This window comes from Microcebus murinus, chromosome 5 (assembly GCF_040939455.1).
Source record: "Microcebus murinus isolate Inina chromosome 5, M.murinus_Inina_mat1.0, whole genome shotgun sequence".
Classification (NCBI taxonomy): domain Eukaryota; kingdom Metazoa; phylum Chordata; class Mammalia; order Primates; family Cheirogaleidae; genus Microcebus; species Microcebus murinus.
Window position 1 is genome coordinate 90,858,993 of NC_134108.1, and position 21,533 is coordinate 90,880,525.

The window sequence follows — 21,533 nt, forward strand, 5'->3', positions numbered from 1 at the left end:
TTTACCTCTTACCAAACATGTAACATTATGCATGGTTATATTAAACATTCTGTGCCCCAGTTTTCTCAATTATAACATGGTGATGATGATAATAGTACCTGTTTCCTGGAATTATTGCATGGTTTAAAGCACTTAGTACAGCTCTCATTAAATGTTACTTCAAAAACAAAAGTGGCAAGGGAAATAAGCTGGACCTCAGCATGGACTGAAAAGCTGTCTGGAATTCAGGCCACGTTTCTCTGATTCAACTATGCTTCATTTTTCCTTTTACTACAGACTGAATCTCTCTGCTCTCCATTGCTCATGGAAACATTTGCTTGTCCATAGCTCATGTGCTGCACACCTCACCTCTTAGAAAGATGGATTCTGTCTTTGTCTCTGTTCCAAATCTAGGGGGGGAGACTGTGATTAACCAAATTTAGGTCCTATCAGTTGCCACCAGGATTAATAAAAGAGTCACTGAGCAGTTTCCAAAAGCCCATCTTAATGAGAAGACACTTCAAGAGCAGAAGTTTTGAGGAGAAAACCAAATAAGTAATGATCCACTCAAATGTTTCATTTATTTTTGTATCCTCAAAAAAAAAAAAAAAGTAGTGCTGTATCTTAAAGTTCAATTAATGATTGTATTTTGCATGTATAATTGTACTTGCACCTAGGTCTTGATATTACGTACAGTATGTTCTATGTACATCATTTGTTCAATTATATTTTCAAAAATATTTGAATAATAACTTACTATGTTCTAGGTACTATACCATATACTGAAGGTATAAAGAGTGAGATGCAGTGAAGTTCTGGACATCATGAAGCTAATATATACTCCTAGCTGCTTTGACTTTTTTCAAAAATTTGGTCTGTACATTCCCACAAGCATTCCCAAGTTTATGAATACTGATAACACTATTCATTTTTTGTCAGAACCACTGTGTTTCCAATTATTTTGTCTTTTAATATACTTTTTTTTGCTTGTTAACATTTAGTGATATTTTCACATTAGGTAAGCCTCACACTAACATCTAATTCAGAACCAGAAGTTAGTTACCTCCTACCAGTGGTAGAAATTTCACTGGTGGAAGTTAGTTTCCTACCAGTGAAATTACAGAAAAAAAAATGTCCTAAGTTCTAGATCCTTTTCTATAAGTGACCACCTATATGGCTTTTGGCAACCCCCAAAAGCTCTTTGGTAAGAGCTACGGGGATTAATTCATTTTAAATCAATCAATTAGTCATATAAGGACTTTGGGTTGAATCTAATTGTAAAATATATAATTTTCAGGTTATTATGAAAAATACATGATGACTTCATAGAAGAAAACATAGATATTGTTTATGTGCACAGTGATCTTTATGGTCTGTCCCCTTTCTTCCCCCTTATCTCCATTGCCATCATTTCCATCCAACTCTCTTTGTGTACACACTGATGAGTATTGTGAGAACAAGGTAGGGCTGGGTCTGAGAGAAGCAAGTGTCAAGGAGCTAGAAATGAGATGATCAACTATCTCTTAGACTTCAGCAGATGAATTCAATTACCATGTTTTGAGAAGACTGGTCATTTATTTTCCTCAAAAGCTTCAGGGCCTTTGTTCCTTTAACATATCTGTGTTTGATATATACACTATCCTCTCCTTTGACCCCACCTCAAAGGATAGTTTTCTCTATTAATTGCCTGGCTCGCCTCCCTGTTTCTGCCCTGATCATAAACCGATCCTCATCTGTAAGTTTTTTTTTTTTCTTTGTTAATTGTCTCGTCTATGTGTGGCATAATTCTTTAGCTCCATTTGGTTAGCTCTGTTCTCATGGCTTCCTACTTAAACATGTCTCATGTAACCTCAATCCCTTCCTGTTCACATACTCCCCTCAACGCCTTTCTCAACTCTCTTCTTCCTTTTATTACCACATGTCCTCTGTCTATCTCTGTATCCTTGCCATATACTCTTTAAATCCAGCGTTTATTGGGTGCTATGTACTGAGCTTTGTGATAAGCACTTTCCAGAAAAGATCTCATGGAATCCTCAACAAGCCTGAGAATCGGTTCTATTTATACTCATTTTACAGTTGGAAGAACAGAGAGGTAAAGCAACATTAGCAAGATCACAAGATGAAAGTGGCAATACACGCTCAAACAGAAGTTTGTCTCCTGAAATTGATCTCTTATGCACTAGGCTGTATGTTCTCCACTTGTTTTGAAATCTGTTGCCAGCTCTATCCTGTCCTGCCACTTGGCTGAAATGACCAATTTCAAAATTTGCCAATGGCGAACTCAGTGGATTTTCTCAGCTATCGTTTTCCATAACCATCTGCAGCACTCATCATTGTGGTATAAGTATTTAGAGAAACGTTTTCCACCCTGGCTTGTGACATTGAACTTCCTCTTGAACTCCTTGTCTTTTTCATTAATTCATCTTCCTTCTCCTACCTCCAAAATGTGAGTATTCACCAAAAACCAGGACTTGAATCTCTGCCATCCTTATTCCAGCCAAGTTCCTTCAGAGTACTCAGCAATGGAATAAGTCAAGATGAAATCATTTTTTCTTATTTTTAATTGCTCTAAGAAATAAATGACTGCCTAGAGCAATAGCATTATATTAAATCATGAGTTTATCTATGTAAAAGTAAAAGATAGGAAAACCAATAGCACAAAGGATGGGTGGAAGGAATTGATTATATTCTTTTAGGAGCTCCTTCCATACATGTGACAAGGTTGTTTGAAAGTAAATTATGATTAATTAAAGATGTGTACTGGAAATCAGAAGGTAACTACTAAACGATTTAAAAAAGAGGTCTAAATGTTAATAGAAGAGATAAAATTGAATCATAAAAATATTCAGTTAACCAAAGAGAAGACAGAAAAAGAGAAACAACAAATAAAGAGCAGATAGAATGAATAAAAAGCAGCTAGCAAAGTGGCAGATTTTAATCTGAACTTATCGACTGATATATTAGTTCCAATTGGCTATGCTGATAGAAAAGTATTCCCCAAAACAGATAATGACTCAAACACATGCATGTTTGTTCCTTATTCATTTAACAGTCCACCACCCAGGTTACTGGTGAGTGAGCATCTCTCTTCCTGGTGGCCATTCAGGAACTCAGGCTACTTCCATATTGTCACTCACCATTCCCTATGGCCTCATTGTCATCTAAGTTTGGCCATTAGAAAGGAAGAAGCCTTATAACTTCTGAAAAGTCTTGTTCTAGAAATGGCCTGTATCCGTTTGTTCACATGCCATTGGCTGACCTACAGTCACATACTTACACCTAACTACAATGGCAGCTTAGAAATGTCATCTAGCTGAGAGTCCCAAGAGAGGAAAAAGATTTTTGGTGAAGTGCTAGCACCGTCTGCCACAGTTAGGTCAAAAGGTTAGAGATTTTCAAACTTTTTAATCCATAAAAGTCATCTTGGAGTGTGAAACAATGTGTATACTTGGGTTTTATAAGAAAAATCAAATCAGAATTTGGGGTAGAACATAGAAACCTGCATTTTAAACTAGGATCTCAGGTGATTCTGATACTCAGATGATCTCATTCTGAGAAATACTGAAAAAGGCAGAAGGGGGTTATTGTGATTTAAACAAGGTGTATTGACATCCGAGATGTTTCCGAGAAGAATTCTAGTCTCTTGCCACTCAAGTGTGTTCTGAGGACCACAGCTCAGCAGCTTCAGCATAATTTGGGAGTTGTTAGAAAGGCAGAATGTCAGGTACCACCTCAGAACTAGTAAATGAAATCATTTGCTCATTAAAGTCTGAGGAGCACTGGTCCAATGATTTTATGCCAATATATTAGAGAGCTTGGATGGCTATAGAAGTAGTGAAGTGATAGAAGCAATATTCAGCCAAGAACGGACAAAAGTAGATGATTCTTAGAGACATCATCTATAGAATTTGAATGGATCCCAAGAAATGAGAGCCTGAGATATCCCAGTATACTTTCGGGGGTATTGTACTGACAAAAGAAGGCAATGATTTTGAAAAAAGAGTATACATTTATTAATAAGGTCCATTTGTCCTAATATACATGAGGGGTGTATATTTATTATGGAGGATTGAAAAAATCTAGAAACACAAATCAGTTATACAAAACATAGTTAGTGTACTATTATTTTATCTTCCATTTTCTCATAATCATTTTCCACTGTTAAATATTCTTTGAAAATATTTTACTGTTACATAATAGCCAATATTATATAATTGCTTAACTCTCTATTTTTAGACCTTTAACCTATGGACTTATTTTTGCTGTTACAAGTAATATTATAAAAATATCCATCCTTGAATATAAATCTATCTGAACATCTCTGGCTATTTTCTTGGGCTGGTTTCCTAGAAATACAATCACCAGGACAACAAACATCTACTTTCTGAAGTCACTTGATAATGTTCTTAAGTTGTGTGGAAACTTCAGAAAGTTGAAGAAAGTTTCATAAGAAAATGAATCCTTTTGATTTGTCAGTCCTCTCTTCCTAATTCATACTCTGCCCCCTGGAATTGTTATATTGATTAAATGAATCATTGCATGTAAAGTGTTTAGTAATGTGACTGGCACATGGTCTGTACTTATTAAATGTTAACTATTAATATTGAACAGTAGTGCATAGTTGTTAGAGTTGGATTTGCATTCTTACTCTGCATGATACTAACTGTAGGAAACAGGACATAGCACTTGCCTTCTAGAAGCCTCAGTTTCGTCATCAGTAAAATGGGTATGTGGTACCACTTCACATTGATTTTGTGGGATGTTACCATTTGTGAAGCATATGGTGCAATTCCTGTGACAAAATAAACTTTCAGTAAATGTTCAGTAAGAGTATTTATTATTTCCCCAGTCATACTGAAATTGAGAATTTTTTGTTATCTTTTTTTTTTATTTTGTTACTCCCTTCTTTGTACATACTCCCATTTCTATCTCAATTTGAGTGTATCAAATGAAGATAAGAATGTAATCTATGTCTTTTCTAAGGCAAAAAGGAGTGAAGCATTTAGGAAATCCTTCTTTGAAGATGACAGGGATTGTATGAAAGCATTAATAATCACATTAGCTTAGTCATTCCTCAACATAGTGCACAAGCACTCTCTCTCTCACCGCATGTGTGTGTGTGTTTTGTATGCCTATCATTATTTACATACCAACTTTGATATTTAGTTAAGTTTATTAAAGAAGAGAGCGTTATTCGGGTATGCTAACTGTTCATTATCTATGGCTCACATAGCATGACATTATCTTCATAATACATGCAAATGGCAAATAGGGTTCATTTTCAGGTGGTATCATAGCTTATATAGTACTATTTAGAGTGATGGTAGAGAAGGGTCTCAATGCGACATCTGGGCTTATTGGACAAATTTCTGTGATCCATTAGTAATGTCTAGCCTGGTCACTGGAATACGAGTAACACTTCCTGTATGGATAATTCCAATCCTCTGTTGGATGAAGTTTTAGTTACGAGGAAAATGTTGAGGAGAAAAATATTAGAAAAATGAGTATATTTTTGATCTTTTGTCCTACATGAATATTTTCCTTTTCCCCATGAGTAACCTAAATCCAAAAATGAATAATTTCCCCTTTCAAAAATTTTCTTATTTTAAGTTAAATCTAACATTATTACAGATTTTTAAAGAAAATCTTGACCTTAGAGGGTAAAAAAATGTTGACAAATTAAAAAATAATAATAACATTACCAAAATTCTAAATTTTCCTTGTGGCTTCAGTAATTTCAATATCTAAAATTTTAGGTTTTATAAAATATTTTATAATCATGTATATACAGATTATAAATTTTGCAAAATAATTTCTTCCACTCCCTTTCTTATTGTATTTATCAGTTTTATTTGGAGAACAAGTTCTTATAGAACTTAGAACAAGTTGAGATATTACTTTTAGTTAAGTGTATCAGCATGGTCTGGGCACCTGAGCATCACACAAAATTAACATACCTCAGAGCGCACCTGAGATTGTGTAGTACAGAAGCAATATGCTTATGATTTGTATATAGGCAATTTACCATTTCCCAGAAAAATAATATTTTATCAATTTTCCTGAGCCCTTCAGTTCAAGCACATATCCACAGCGCTCAAGCAGACAGAACACACATAACCAGACTCAATTAGGTTTATCATATCCTGGGCCATTTGGTTAATAGTTTGAATTATGAACTTTGAGAAAAGTGGGAAGCAAGGACATCTCAATTCTTTGAGAGTTTTATTATTATTATTATTTCTGGGACATTAGTTCCCTAAGACCTAAAGATAATTACTTCTCATTTAATAATCGTAAGCTACTTCTTAGTGATGTATAAAATATATAGCCATTTCAGTTTCTAATGCTAAGTTCTGTGAGCTATAGTACTTTGTATGTATTCCAAGTCCCTGGCACATAGAATGTGCTTAACAAACACTTTATGTCAAAAGAAGAATAAACAAAAATATACTGCATATATTGAACTACAATTTTATGAGTTCCACACCATTAGTAAAAGGATCCTTATTTTAAATGTAAGCAAATTATTTGTTTGATAAATATAAACCTAATTAGCTTTGTGTTTGCAATTTTCTTGGGCTGGAACCTAATGGGGTTGCCAATGCTTAATTTTAGGTAGATTTTGGTGCTACATTGCCACCTTGTGGTTACTCATCTAAAAAAACATACTTATCTTCCAAAATAAAACAAAAAGAACCAATGAGGAGGGGATGGGTAAATTCATACCTGACAGGTACAGTGCACACTATCTAGGGGATGGGCACTCTTACAACTTTGACTCAAATGGCACAAAAGCAATTTATGCAACCAAAACGTTTATACCCCCCTAATATTCTGAAATTTTAAAAAAAAGAACCAATGTTTAGTTTGTGTGATGTATAGTGCCAAAAAATGCTTGTGCTGTGTGCTTACACACACACACCACCATGACCACCACCACCACGACCACCACCAAGAAGTTGAATAAGGAAACAGTGCTTTCTATTTATAGATGAGGGGAAGGGAACAATCTGAGAGTAATCCATTAATACAGATCATCTGTTATATGACAAAATGAGCTAAGTGGCCCATCTATTAATTTTAAACAAATGATGATATGATGTGATTTAAATGGTAAAGTACAAATCTATTCCCTCTATTTGTGTTACAGAAATAATAAAAGGAAATGAGGGTTTTTTCTTCCTAGTTTGTTCAGAACTTGTTTACGTCATATTACAATAGTTTCTAATGGGATAAGGAAATAGATGTGAGGAAAACATATATAGTAAAATCAAGCTTTCTTAGAAGAGTATGACTAAAAATTTCCAAAGTAGCTTTTTTTTTTAAAATAAGAGTATATAATTTAGTGTATGGATAACATCATTCATTGAGGTGATCCATATTTTTAGGGAAGAGAATTGCACATTTAATAGAGCAGAGAATTTAGAGGACGTTGCATACAAAGAAATATTTTTTAAAGTACTGTGATTTTTTTCACAGACAGACTTTAAAGAGAACTAATAGTCTCTAATAGTCTCTTTCACAGGTAATATGTACTTGAATAAACTCTCTTTAAATTTCTTACTTAAAATTGTTTCCTTTTTTTTTAATTTAAAAATATTAAGGGGTTACTGAACTAGTACAACATCTGTGGAAAGCTGCATGGAGATAATTCTGAGAACTAAAAGTAGACCTACCATTTGATCCAGCAATCCCATTATTGGTCATTTACCCAAAGAAAAAAAAGCCATTCTATAAAAAGGACACTTGAACTAGAATGTTTATTGCAGTACAATTCACAATTGCAAAGATCTGTAATCAACCCAAGTGCCCAACAATACATGAGTGGATGAATAAAATGTGGTATGTGTATACCATGGAGTACTACTCAGTCATAAAAAATGGGGAACTAAAACCTTTTGTAACAACCTGGATGGAACTGGAGATCATTCTTATAAGTGAAGTATAGCAATAATGCAAAAACAAGCACCACATGTAGTCACTATTAAACTGGAAAATCTTACATGCACATATGGAAGTAAAACTCAATGGAAATCAAGTAGGTGTGTGTGGCAGAAGAGAAAGTGTTGGGTAAATTCACACCTCACAGGTACAATGCACACTATCTGGGTGATTGCCATACTTATTATATTGACTCAAACTGCACAAAAGCAATCCATGTAACCAAAACATTTGTATTTCTGTAATATTCTGAAATAAGAGAAACTTGAAAAAAATATTAAGGGGGTACATATTACATCGATACCTTGTAACCTTTAGTTACATGGATATCTTGTATAATGCTTAAGTCAGGGCTTTTGATGTGCCCATCACCAGAATAGTGTTCATGGTACCCAATAAGTAATTTTTTATCCCTCACTCTCCCCACCCTCCTCCTTCTTGATTTCCAATGCCCTTTATATCTCTTTGTGCCCATGTGTGTCCATTATTTAACTCCCACTTATTAGTGAGAATACATAGTGTTTTGTTTTCCATTACTGAGATACTTCACTCAGGATAATGGTCTCAAGTTCCATCCAAGTTGCTGCAAATGATATTATTTCATTCTTTTTTATGACTGAGTAGTACTCCGTGGTATATATAGCACATTTTCCTTATCAATTCATTCATGAATTAATGGATACTGAGGTTGATTTCACGTCTTTGCAATTGTGAAGTGTGCTGCAATAAACATTTAAGTGCTGGTGGGTTTTTTTTGTTTTTTTTTTGTTTGTTTTTTTTTTTTTTAAAATAACTTCTTTTCCTTTGTGTAGTTAACCAGTAGCAGGATTACTGAATCAAACGATAGATCTACATTTATTTCTTTGAGGAATCTCCATACTGTTTTCGACACAAGTTTTACTAATTTGCAGTCCTACAAACAGTATATAAGTATTCCTTTCTCTCTGCATCCACCCCAGCATCTATCGCTATTTGACTTTTTAATTATGGCCATTCTGACAGGGTTAAGGCAGTATCTCACTGTAATTGCAATTTGCATTTCCCTGATGATTACTAATGGCATTTTTCATATATTTGTTGGCCATGTGTCTATTTTTTTTTTTGGAATACTTCAGTTCATGTCTTTTTCCCACTTTTTAATGGGGTTGTGTTTTTTATTTTGTTTTGTTTTGTTTTCCTTGCTGTCTGTTTGAGTTCTTTATAGATTCTGGATATTAGTCTTTTGTCAATGTAGAGTTTGTGAATATTTTCCCTCATTCTCTAGGTTGTCTATGCACTCTGTTAATGACTTCCTTTGCTGTGCAGAAGCTTCATAATTTAATTAAGTCCCATTTGTTTATTTTTGTTATTGCTGTATTTGCCGTTGGGGTCTTAGTCATAAATTCTTTGCCTAGGCTGATTTCTAGAAGAGTTTTTTCTATGTTTTCTTCTACAGTCTTTATGGCTTCATGCCTTACATTTAAGTCTTTTATTCATCTTGAATTAATTTTTCTTTATGGTGATAAATAGGGGTCCTGTTTCATTCTTCTGCATGTAGCTGTCCAGTTTTCCCAATACCATATGTTGCATAGGGCTTCCTTTCTCCAGTGTATGTTGTTGATGTTGTTGCTTTATTGAAGATCAGTTGGTCACAGTTATATACTCTTATTTCTGGGGTCTCTATTCTGTTTCATTGGTCTATGTCTCCACTTTTATACCAGTAATATGCTGTTTTTATTACTATAGCCATCTACTATAATTCAAAGTCAGATAATGTAATTCCTCTAGATTTGTTCTTTTTGCTTAAGACTGCTTTGGCTATTTGGGCTCTTTTTTGCTTCCAAATGAAGTTTAGGATTATTTTTTCAAGATCTGTGAGATATGATGTTGTTATTTTGATGAGGATTATGTTGAATCGATAAGTCACTTTGGGCAGTATGGACATTTTAACAATGTTGATTCTACCAATCCATGAGCAAGTGATGTTTTTCTACTTGTTTGTGTCATCTATGATTTCTTTCCTCAGTGTTTTGTAGTTATCCTTGTAGAGATTTTTCACCTCTATGATTAAGTATATTCCTATGTATTTTTTTTTTAGTTATTGTGAATAATATTCAGTCTTTGTTTTGACTCTGAGCGTGTTATTGGTATATAGAAATGCTGTGGATTTGTGTACATTGATTTTGTAACCTGATACTTTGCTGAATTTATTTATCAATTCTAGGAGTCTTTTGAGGGACGCTTTATGGTTTTCTAGATACAATATCATTTTGTCAGCAAACAGTGATAGTTTGACCTTCTCAATCCCAATTTGGGTGCCCTTTATTGCTTTCTCTTGATTAATTGCTCTGGCTAGTATTCCCAATACTATGTTGAATAGAAGTGGTGACAGTCTTATTCTTATTCCAGTTTTTAGGGGGAATCCTTTCAACTTTTCCCCATTCAGTATGATGTTGGCTATGAGTTTGTCATATATGGTTTCTATAATTTTGAGGCATGTTCTTTGCATGCCTCATTTGTTGAGGTCTTTATTATTATTATTATTATTATTATGAGAGGATGCTGGATTTTATCAAATGCTTTTTTGTTTCTGTTGAGATGATCATATGACCTTTGTTTTTGCTTCTGTTTATGTGGTAATTCATGTTTATTGATTTGTGCATGTTTTACCATGCTTGTGTCTCAGGGATTAAACCTAATTGATCATGGTGAATTATCTTTTTGATGTGTTGTTGAATTTGGCTAATATTTTGTGGAAGATTTTTGACTCTGTGTTCATAAGGGATATTGTTCTCCAGTTTTCTTTTTTGTTTTGCCCTTTCCTAGCTTTGGTATCAAGGTGATACTGGCTTCAAAAAATGAGCTGCTCTTAGGATTGATTCAATTAATTTTGAATAGAACTGAAAGAGAATCCATATCCAGAGCTAATCTGATACTGGAAAAGATGGAAGGACCTTTTTCCAGGTCTCCTTTTACCGAGATATGTCTATTTTACCAGATTATGTCTGTAGATCAGCCCTGTAGTCTTAGACCCTAGAAAGATCAATTTGTTATAAAACAATGTTAACTGAGGAATTCAGTCTTGAATTTATTTACATTCATTCTCATTTATTTACTATCATTCTACTACAGGATTAAGTTTGCAGAAACTTTTATTTTCTTTTTTCTACTTGCATGTGTAATTAACATCCATCATGGGAGCATTGGGAAATAGAGGCAAATACAATTAGAGTAAAATAAATCACGTGTAAACACACCACCCATGATTATTGCATTAACATTTGGTATATCATCCAAATCTTATTTTCTTAGTTAGGAAATGGTATCATGACCCTATATACTGTTACAATATCCTCTAACCTCTTTCTTTCCCTTAATTATGTATGTAAATAGTATTTAGTATTCCATTTTAAAGTTATGCTATACTTAAAATTATTATCCATTATGAGACATTTGGATTGTTTTCAAGTTTTCATTTTTAAAAAACATACTGTATGCCCAAGAAGCTTTGAGCAAGTAAAGAAAAAAAAGAAAAGAAAAAAATACTGTAGTGAGTCTTTATACAAATGTATGTGTGTGTGTTGTATATCATGTGCAACTCACATATATTTATTTCTTAGCTAATTATTTACTTAAGATTTGTTAAATATTCCTAGAAATAAAGTTTGATAAGGAATTGCTGAGACAATAAAAATTGACAATTTAAGATTACTAATTGCTCACCAGAAAAAAATCCAATTTACTGTATATTCCTACTAGTTTGTCTGTTTACCTTCAGTTCCAACAATACTGCCTTTTTTGTCATTGATATTTATTGAATGTGTATTTATTGAATGCATATTGAAAGTATAATGCACATATGAAAAAGCACACACATCATAACTTCAATGAATTTTCACAAGCTGATATTACTAGTGTTATCAATCTACTTCAAGAAATGGAATGTTGCCAGTATCCCAGAAGATCTCCTTGTGTCCATTTTTATTCATATTTCATTGGATAACTATTGTCTTAACTTCTAACTGGATTGATTACTGTTGGATATTTTAGGACTTTATCTAAATGGAATCATATCTTTGTACTCTTTTGACCATTTTTTCAAGCAACCTTTTGTTTGTGATATTTGTCCATATTGTTGGAGATGTAGATTGCTTCATATTTCATTGCTCTATACTATACTGTTTCATTCCCAACATTCTTCTTTAATCTTTGTAAATATGAAAGTATAAAATATAGTATTATAATTTTCACTCACAATCCTGCATTTGATATGAGGTTGAAAAACTTTTCTTGGCTTCACTGGTTATTTATATTTGATCTGTTGTGACATTGGTCATTTATTGTTCCTCTATTGTGACACTGTTTGTTCTATTATAAGCACATCTTTCACTTTCACCCAACAATAGGTTACATTGGACTTTAATTACAAAATAGAAGAGTGAATTTTGTTTTTTCACTGTTTTCCAAAAGTCCAATTACGATCAAAAGCTGTGTTCTTTTGACAAGGTAACAAGTTTCCCTTCTGCGACCTCTGTAGTTGTAGGGTCTTGATCCTCAGCAGTAAGAAAAGGAATGTGGTAAGTGCATTCCAGACCCTGAGAGTGAATGATCCACATTGTAGGCTGAAGCTGTTTTTAACCTATAGTGTTAGTTCCTCTGACTACCTCATACATTTTTGGGTCTTCTTTCAAAAACTGATTTCCTTGAAGTGTTCAGGAGTTATGCTTAAATTTTTACTGCCCCAGGTTACAGAGCTTTTCTATGGTTAAAGCTGACTCATACTCAGAGTCTATAAAGGGTGAGATGGGTAAGAATCTTACCTCAGGGGTTCCCATGCCTAGTTACACATGAGAATTATCAGGGGGAACCTAAAAGAAACATCAATGCCTGACCCCTTTCCAGATGGACATTCTGATTTAATTGGTTTGTGAAGTGAAAAGTGAAGAATGCCCCTGCCTATTTAATGTCATGACAGACCCCCCAAATTAATATTTGCCTTTTCCCACTAGTAGACAATGCCACAAATTTAACTTCCAGTGTGTACTTCCTCATCCTTACTAATTTGATTTCTAGCAAATAAAAATTGCCCTAAATGCACCAGTATTTTAGCTAATCAGTTATAAACAACTGAATGTGATGGAGCTTTTCAGATCATTATTTGAGAGAGGTTGTGGGTAATGAAAAGAGAGCTATTGAGACCCTTCCATGTTGAGATATATAATAAGAAAGAGGTGCAGAAACAGTCTATCTTTTGTAAATCTGCAACAGGTCCTAGAGAATCCCAGGGCGTTTTAAGGACTGTAGTTCTTCCCTGTGTGTTTTGGTAAGCATTCTCTTAAGTCTTGCAAGGGAAACTCTAGAAAAGTGGTTCAAAAAGCATAGTCCCCTTGGCATGCCAAAGGGACACAGAAGCCCATTGAAAGAGCTCCCAATGACCAAATCTTAAATAACTTGAGCAAAAAAAAAAAAAAATACATTAATATTAAATTATATCACAAAGTGCAAAATAAATACCTCTAAATACTTAGGAGTCACTTCACTCTTTAGGTGTGAACTGCCCACAGTGACTTTTTCCAAAGAGTGCAGTATGGAAAGGAGGTAAGGGTGGGGCTTTGTAGTGCAGATACCTGGAAAACACCACCTCAGCCAGGTAATCGAGGTTAGCATAAGCAGTCATCCTTCATATTGGTAGTACGTACCCTTGATATGATGCCTTGAGCATAGCACTTCATCTCTCTGTCCTTCTTCCCCAAACTCTACAACTCCAGTCTTACCACGAGAAAAAAAAAAAAATTAGACAAACCCAAATTTAAGGACATTGTATAAAATACATGGTCAGTGTTACTCAAAATAGTCAGTCTGGGAAACTGTCACAGTCCAGAAGGGTCGAAGGAGACATGATGAGTAATGTAATGTGGTGTCCTGATGCATTCCTGGAACAGAATAGAAGACATTAGGTTAAAATAAAATCCTTTAGGAATGTTTTTAAAATGGCTAAAACTCTAAAGAAATCTGAATAATGTATAGACTTTAATCATAAACATGTCAATATTTGTTCATTTAGTTTGTGACAAATACACCAAAATAATAAAGATTTGACAAAGATTCTTTGCTTGGCCAAACTTTAGTCAGGGTTCTAGAACTTCCAAGTCCACCTGTGCGCTTTCTTGTAAAATCCAGTTTTAGCAATTCTTGCTAACAGTTTAGCAAGAAGTTTCAACCTCTATATCTGGTCACCTGCTAAAACTGACTAGGTTGGTCCTTTGCCACTGTCCCACAGGTGATATCTGATCACCCTGGCCTGTCTTCAGCAAAAATCCTGTTGGGTCAGTTAAGCCAGAATTTCTTTTACTCCTGATGTTTTCTTTTAGTGATTTTCCATCACTGGCTACCACCTTGCTCCTTGGCTATAAATTCCTACTTGCCCATGCTGTATTTGGAGTTGAGCCCAATCTCTTTTCCCCATTGAAATACGCCATTGCAGTGGTCTCTTTAACTATTACAGTGGTCCTGAGTAAAGTCTTCCTTGCTTTACTTTAACAAGTATCACTGAATAATTTTTTTTAACAGATCCTACCAATAGAGGAAACAGAGTGTGTAATATATGGGAACTCTCTGTTCTAGCTTCACAGGTATTCTGAATATCTAAAACGATTCTAAAATAAAATTTTTTTCAAATAAAAGTAAAGAAAGAAAGTAAGAGAAAGAGAGACCCACAGACCACCAGCAGCAGCAACAGCAGCCAGGATCTTGTTAAAAATTCACATTCTCGGGTCCCAACCCAGACCTTCTGAATCAGAAACTCTGGTGATGTTGCAGCAATCTGTGATTCTGATTCTGTGATTGAGAACCACTGACCTAGCTGGTTGCCCAAGAGCTCTGTTTCCAGGTGCTTCTCATTTTAGATGAGGTCATGTTACTTGTTCTTCAATGCCCAGGAGTGAAGAATCAGATTAGTCCTCTCTGCAGCTTCTGATTACCAAATTGTCACCTTTCACAGAGGGATGGCATGCCTGCTTCTTGTCTCCTGTTATTAACATTTGATCTCCAGGGCCCTTCTCAGACCTTGTTGTGCTCATGTCTTCTACAACTTCTCCAGCACACAAAGAACTTTTCCACCTCTGATATCCCCAAGCACATAATCATGTACCAACTTGATTTGTTTCCAGAGGCTACAAATCAAGGCAGAGTGTGAATTATTCTCTGGAGACAGAGGACTCCACCTACCAGATGGAGACCTTGGATAAATTGGTTGACTCCTTCTGTACCTACCTTCTGTGAACTGGTGATGATAGAAGAGTATATCTATCTCATGGGTTTTTGTGAGAATTGTGTTAATGCACATAAGATGTTAAGAATAGTATCTGGCACTTAGTGAGGGCCCAATAAATGTGAGCTGGTGTTATTGATAGTGGAAGGGGGTCTTGCCTTTTAAATGTCTCTTCACTTATCTTAAAGCAGAGTATTGTGTATAAAATATTGCCTCAATGAAGACTGGATGAATTGAATGAGTAAATTGAACCCACAAATTTTATTTCAAATACAGTGACCTTCCCATCCCCAAACCCCTCCCCCGATCTTCTAAGGTACTTTGATTTCTGGTTGTGATGTTGGAAATAGTTCATGTCATTTATGTAATGCCTTTAGGATAAAGCTGGAGAATTGGAGATTTTATAAACCCTGGGAGTACATTAACTTTACTTCAAGATCTACCACCTACAGTTGTACTGTTACCAATTAATAACCCCATTTTAATTTTGATCAAAGATTATTCTAGTTCCAGAAAGCCTTAGCAAAGTTTCTGTTAACCTAAGAGACAAGATTAGTCAGAAAAGAAATCAGCACCCCAGGGACTGTTCCAAAAGCAGGTGGGTAAGTGATCAGGTTTGAATAACAGGGTCAGATTTTGCTTATTTGCTCTTTGGCACAGGTTAAAGAGAAATGCAACAATTGACTTGCCATAAATACACAAGTCTTAGGTGTTTTGGTTTGTTTTCCAGATGGGAATTAACGTGGTGGACTCCGCAGTATCCGGATTAGGTGGCTGCCCTTATGCAAAAGGTGCTTCTGGGAATGTAGCCACTGAGGATCTGATATATATGCTTAATGGCCTGGGGCTCAATACAGTAAGTTACTTTAACATATTTTAATATTCATGCATTCCTTGCAGCTCCAAATTGCAACGCTTCTCAGATGTGGGAAGCAATTTTGAGGTCAAAGTTTTACTACACTTCTGCTGTTGGCTAAAATGCACAGTGGGAAAATGCAATAAAAATTCTTTCAGGGGCTTTATAAAGTAACTTCTTGCTGTAGCTCAATCACCAATAATGCTACCATTTAACATTTTTATAGTGCTGCATGACCTCCAAAGTACTTTTTTATGTATTATCTGATTTGATTTCACACACTTTGTGAGTTTCAGCCTGTGCCTTTGCTGTTACTGACTGTTGAGTTTTGCAGCTTTGTTTTTTGTATGGATGTTTTCCTTGGAGGAAACTGAGACCTTGATTGTCTCACAGTGACAGCTAGTGCTTCTGGAAAAGATCCCGGGGCACTTTTAAAATGGTCAGTGGAAGAGTGGAGCTTAATAATACTTAACATGTGAGACACTGGATGGCAAACCTCGTCTCTTTACAATTAGGACCTGAAAAGTCACATGTCACATAATAACATCCACCAAAATCAGCATCTTGTTTTGCCACATGCTTGTTAGCATAACCTGTTAGTCCACAGGGCAGAGTTTTAGGAACAAAATACAGAAGGCAAGAAAACTGTCCACAGATGATTAGACATTCAGAATGTTTTCTGAAATGTAAAAGCATCATCTGGATTACAAAATGGAGTTTTCCCTCGCTACTGCTCCTGCCTCTCCTCTTTCCTCACTGTATTTAACATTGATGCTCCTGGTGACACTAAACTCTTCATTTCTGCACCATTTTCTTCTACACCTCCACCCCTTACTCATGATTTCACCACCACTTGGAATAGCCTAATATCCCATACTCCATTTCACCTGGGAAGTGAGCCACTGCCATCCTAAAATGGTCTTCTAGCATCTCCCTGTCTATGCCCCAGGCCAAACTTATAGGTTCTTCCATGCTACCTTCTGTATTAGCTCAGAATGTACCACAGGGTTGTATTGTAATCTTGTTTATGTGTCTACCTTCCCATGCAGCCAGAGAGCAATTATTACAACTTATTTATACTTGGTGCCTGTGGCATGATGATGCTCAATAAATATTTATTGAAGGACAGATTTCTCTTGGCACTAAACACCAACAGCTGTTGCCCATAAACACCAAAACCTATTGCCTTATCTTCTCTGGTTAGGATAAATATTATTTCGTTTACAAAGTAGCTTAATTATTTCTATCAGAAGGACATGGCAGAAACTGAAGAGAAATAGACCCCTTCTTAGAGACTTAGATAACTGAATTGAACTCAACTGACAGCTGATATTCAGTGTGTGCTGGTTATAGTTAACCAGCATATAACTTTCGGGTTCAAATGCAAATAAGTCAAATCTATTCCCAAGAATTTCACAATTCAAAGAGGATCGCCATAGTGAGTAACTGCCGCAATTCAACCAGTTACCCAAGTAACAGCCAAGATTCTCTGTAGCATCCAATCTCACTAGGGGTCTAATCAATGACCAACAGCCACTAATTTTGACTTCTAAAATATTTTGGTTGTTTGACTCTTCCTTACTATCTTTCCTACGGCAACATGAGCACAGGGTGTTTATGCTCTACAAGGGTTGGCTGGCTCCAAACTTGCCTTTAAGTGCGCCCTCCATGCTACCATCAGAGGATTTCATCTAAAACACAAGTGTGAACAAGCTCTGCTTCTGTGTGAGCACCCACCAGTGGATTCTCACTTCCCAAAAAGCAAGGCTGTGCTCTAGCACATAATCTGGCCTATTTGTACCTTTCCCAGTATAAATGGGGTATTTTTCCTTTTATCCATATATGCCATAGTATTTTTCAGATATCTTGTACTGCTCTCCTCTCAGCCTACCTATAATGCCCGACATGTCCCCCATCCTCTCAATGACTCATACTTTCCCTATGGAACTTGGGTCAGGATTTACCCCTCTTGGCACCGCTCCCTGAGACACTCTTCTACTCCTTTTTTGGTGGCCCCACATCTCTGCCTGTATACTCACCTGGACATATCTCTATCCATGGCTTTAACTATAGTACAGAACATAGGTTAATAGGTACATGTTGCCTGCTTGACCATAAGCTTCCCGAAACCAGAAACCACATTCTACATGAGGTTCCTGAAACCACAGAGGTGTATTTAATCACCTGATAGACGATTCAAGAATCAATGCAGTGTTATTTCATAATGACACCTGTTAATTAAATAGTGGAGAAAAGCCAAAACAAATCTCTTCTCCAGGGTGATATCAACAAATTCTGCATAATGGTTACAAATGGAATTCTTGAAAAGCAAAGAAGAACATTAATGACTAAAATATTTCCATTAACTTTTGCTGGATGTAAGTCAGAAGTGAAAGACACATGATACTGTTTATTTACAAAATTTAAATGTCTTTGAATTAAGGATGTTGAACTAAAATGTGCCTAACAGATACACTCCACCTAAAGCCATTACCATGGCCTTGACAAAAGTCAAATTTCTCAAACCAAAGCAAATGTTAATACCCTGAAAATAATTTTGTAATAAAAAAGTAATCATGAAAGTCATTTACATGTGTCATTTTACAAAAATATTTTTCTTCATCATTCCTAAAGGGAGAAGTAAACTACAAAGAGAATGGTGCTCTAAACATTTCTAGAGAGAAGTAATTAGCTGTATCAATGTCTCTAACTTCTGAAATGATAATTATTGTTATGAAAAGCCCCTATAAGTATTTATGCTTGTATATTTTCAGAAAATAACAGATTTCCATAAATTTTAAAATCTAAAGGAAGACTGAGTATGTTCAGTTTTAAGCCCACATGTTTCTAGTCCCTGTTGAAGGAGGACATAGGAGGTTATGAAATGCTACATTAGGGTGAATTTGTGGTTAATCCACCTAATGTTCTGCCTTCACCTTTGATAGCAGAAGTGCTGAGTGGAGACTTCGGTAGTGACCTTTCATTACACCAAGGCTGAGAGCATGGCCTGAACTTGGCCTTCATACCCAACTGCATATCTGTCATCCATGGATTTACCTAAGCCTTGGTTGATCCAATTTATACTTTCAGACAGTACAACCTCTCAGGAAAACAAGTTCCAGATGTGTACTAAATACTACTTCATTTTATTTGACTTGCAACTACCTCCCTCAACATCACACCAATAATAGTGTTTCCGACCTTGGTTAAAAAAATACATAAATATATATATGCATTTACCTTTTCCATAATCCTTATGGATTTATCAAATTTGTTTATATAGTAAAGAGGGTTTTTTTTTCTGTCAGTTATTATCTATAAACTCCTGCAAAGCATTACCATTTTGATTGTCCTCTACTGTTATTTTGTTGACTGGTTCCTAGTTCTATTATTGCTCTTTTGGCTTTAGATGCCAGCCTAAATTACACTGAGTTATTCAGGTGTGTCAAGCCTATGTTATTCTACAAGGATAAGATTCACGATGTGTTTTAATAAGGCATTAAAATATAAAATGGTGACTACATGATTCATGAAAACAAATGTTTCCCCCAAATTGGTAATGAACAACAAACATGTTGTGTAGTAATTTTAAATGGTTAAGTAACTATTAATGAAATTAAAAGGGACCTGTCTTGTCTTTTTTTTCTCTCTAATCTGTCTTCCCTCCTGCTATCCTTTCTTCTCCTCACCAGGGTGTGAATCTTCACAAAGTGATGGAAGCTGGTGACTATATTTGCAAAGCTGTGAATAAAACCACAAACTCTAAAGTAGCACGAGCCTCCTTCAGTGTTTGATTTGGATGGATTTATAACTTACGGTTGAGAAGATCAATTTCAGCTACATATACGTTCTCACCTAAAAATCATTAATGTCAACTTGTTCCGAAATGTGAAGTAATAGGAGGGGGGTAAGAGATACTCTTCAAAAAGGTTATAACTGAATAGATTATAAAGCCTACAGAAAGCAATCCCAGTCACCAGGTAAATTGCAAACTGAGGATAGATAATGAAGCTTGTAGTCATACTTTTGAACTTGGAAAAAAAAAGTCTCTTTGCTCTCATAGAAATAACTTTTTAATTTAGTAGACAGAAAATTGACTTCAGATTTTGCTAAGTATCAAATACTGTGTTAATACTTAATCAAGCAGGCTTAGCACAGTGTACATATTGTCGGTAGTTTATGAGCTCCTGCAGAGTGTGTGGCCTCAATATTATGTGTTATGCCTCTGGATCTCAACTTTTCATTTGCCAAGTCAGTTAAGTTATAGACCAAGAGCCAAATCTCCATCTGACCCTACATAATTTTTAGCAATACAACTTTTATATTTCAAGTATGGCTAACATCTGTTAACTATTTCAGTGACTTTGTCTTGTTCCAAGAGGCTGTGGTCAATGGCAAGAAGCCATATCCTGGAAACGCATCACGACCTCCCATGTTTGTTACATGCACCCAGTTTACCATACTTTACTTTTCATCCGTTATAGCAAAAACCAGCAGGGTGTTACTTAACTGTTGAGAAATGATAAGGCATAACTTTTGTCCTTATGTCAAAATTGCAATGATGGGAACATGTGTCATAATCTGCTATTTAATAATCTATTAATTTTTAGATTACTTCCAAGTTGCCCAGGAAAGACCATTGTGATCCTAAGAATATTAAGATAGTTTTTAATTGATGAAATAGCTGTTTTCCATGATTCATGGTGCTTTGATTATATCACATCATTTTGGTTGATTTTTATAATGCTTATTTTTGAAGGTGAAGTGACTAAAACTTTTTCTATTGTACTAGAAAGCATTGCCAGATATAGCAAAAATTAATATATCAAGGATTGAGATGAGCAGGAGAACTATGTCAAGAAAAAATATTTCTGTAACCTATGCAAATCATATGGGGGCCTGAAATGTCAGTTCTATTATTTATATAGAATTCTCCAGGAAGACTGGGTGATATTATCTTTGAATAAATTTGAATATAAATTGAAAGTGAGTATTGTGGACTTTCTAGGAAATAGTCATTAAAAACCATTGAAATAAAAAGAAATTTTAAAAAGTAAGAGAGAAGTTCAGATTGCAACTAAGTTATCTTTAAAGATATACAGTAAGAAAAGAATCACAAGAAAAGCATATTGGTAATTGGCAAAAGCAAACTAAATTCCCATGGAAAAGGAGAACTTATCAGCGTGTACCGTGGTTTTGGAGAGGAAAACAGCAAGCTTGTTTTCCTGAGTACTGAGAACAATTCTGTGTTTCGTGCAGGGAGCAGACAAAGTCACAGCTGGCTGTGGATCTCCCTCAGTTACATGTCCCTTGTGTATGTCTCTTCATGAAGTACATTCCCTGCACACGGCGACAGTAAGAGTCCACCTGCACTGAGCGTGCACGGCATCTTCTGAGCAGACCGACTTTTCTTATCTCTTACAAAGCTCAGTTTTGAAATATTTGGAAAAGTTCCGTTGATGCAAACTGCTTATAAAAACAGTAAAAGGGAAAACATTGCCATTTTGA

At 35.3% G+C, this 21,533-nt stretch overlaps 1 protein-coding gene across 1 annotated transcript in view; it reads left to right on the forward strand.

The window, feature by feature from the left end:
* The window catches only part of HMGCLL1 (3-hydroxy-3-methylglutaryl-CoA lyase like 1), a 142,347-nt gene extending 121,739 nt beyond the window's left edge, over nucleotides 1-20,608 (forward strand). The window contains exons 8-9 of the mRNA XM_012780785.2: nucleotides 15,900-16,025; nucleotides 19,718-20,608. Coding sequence (XP_012636239.1) covers nucleotides 15,900-16,025; nucleotides 19,718-19,819 — 228 coding nt within the window. The 3' untranslated portion in view covers nucleotides 19,820-20,608. The remainder of the gene's footprint in view (nucleotides 1-15,899; nucleotides 16,026-19,717) is intronic.
* The last annotated feature ends 925 nt before the right edge of the window (nucleotides 20,609-21,533 follow it).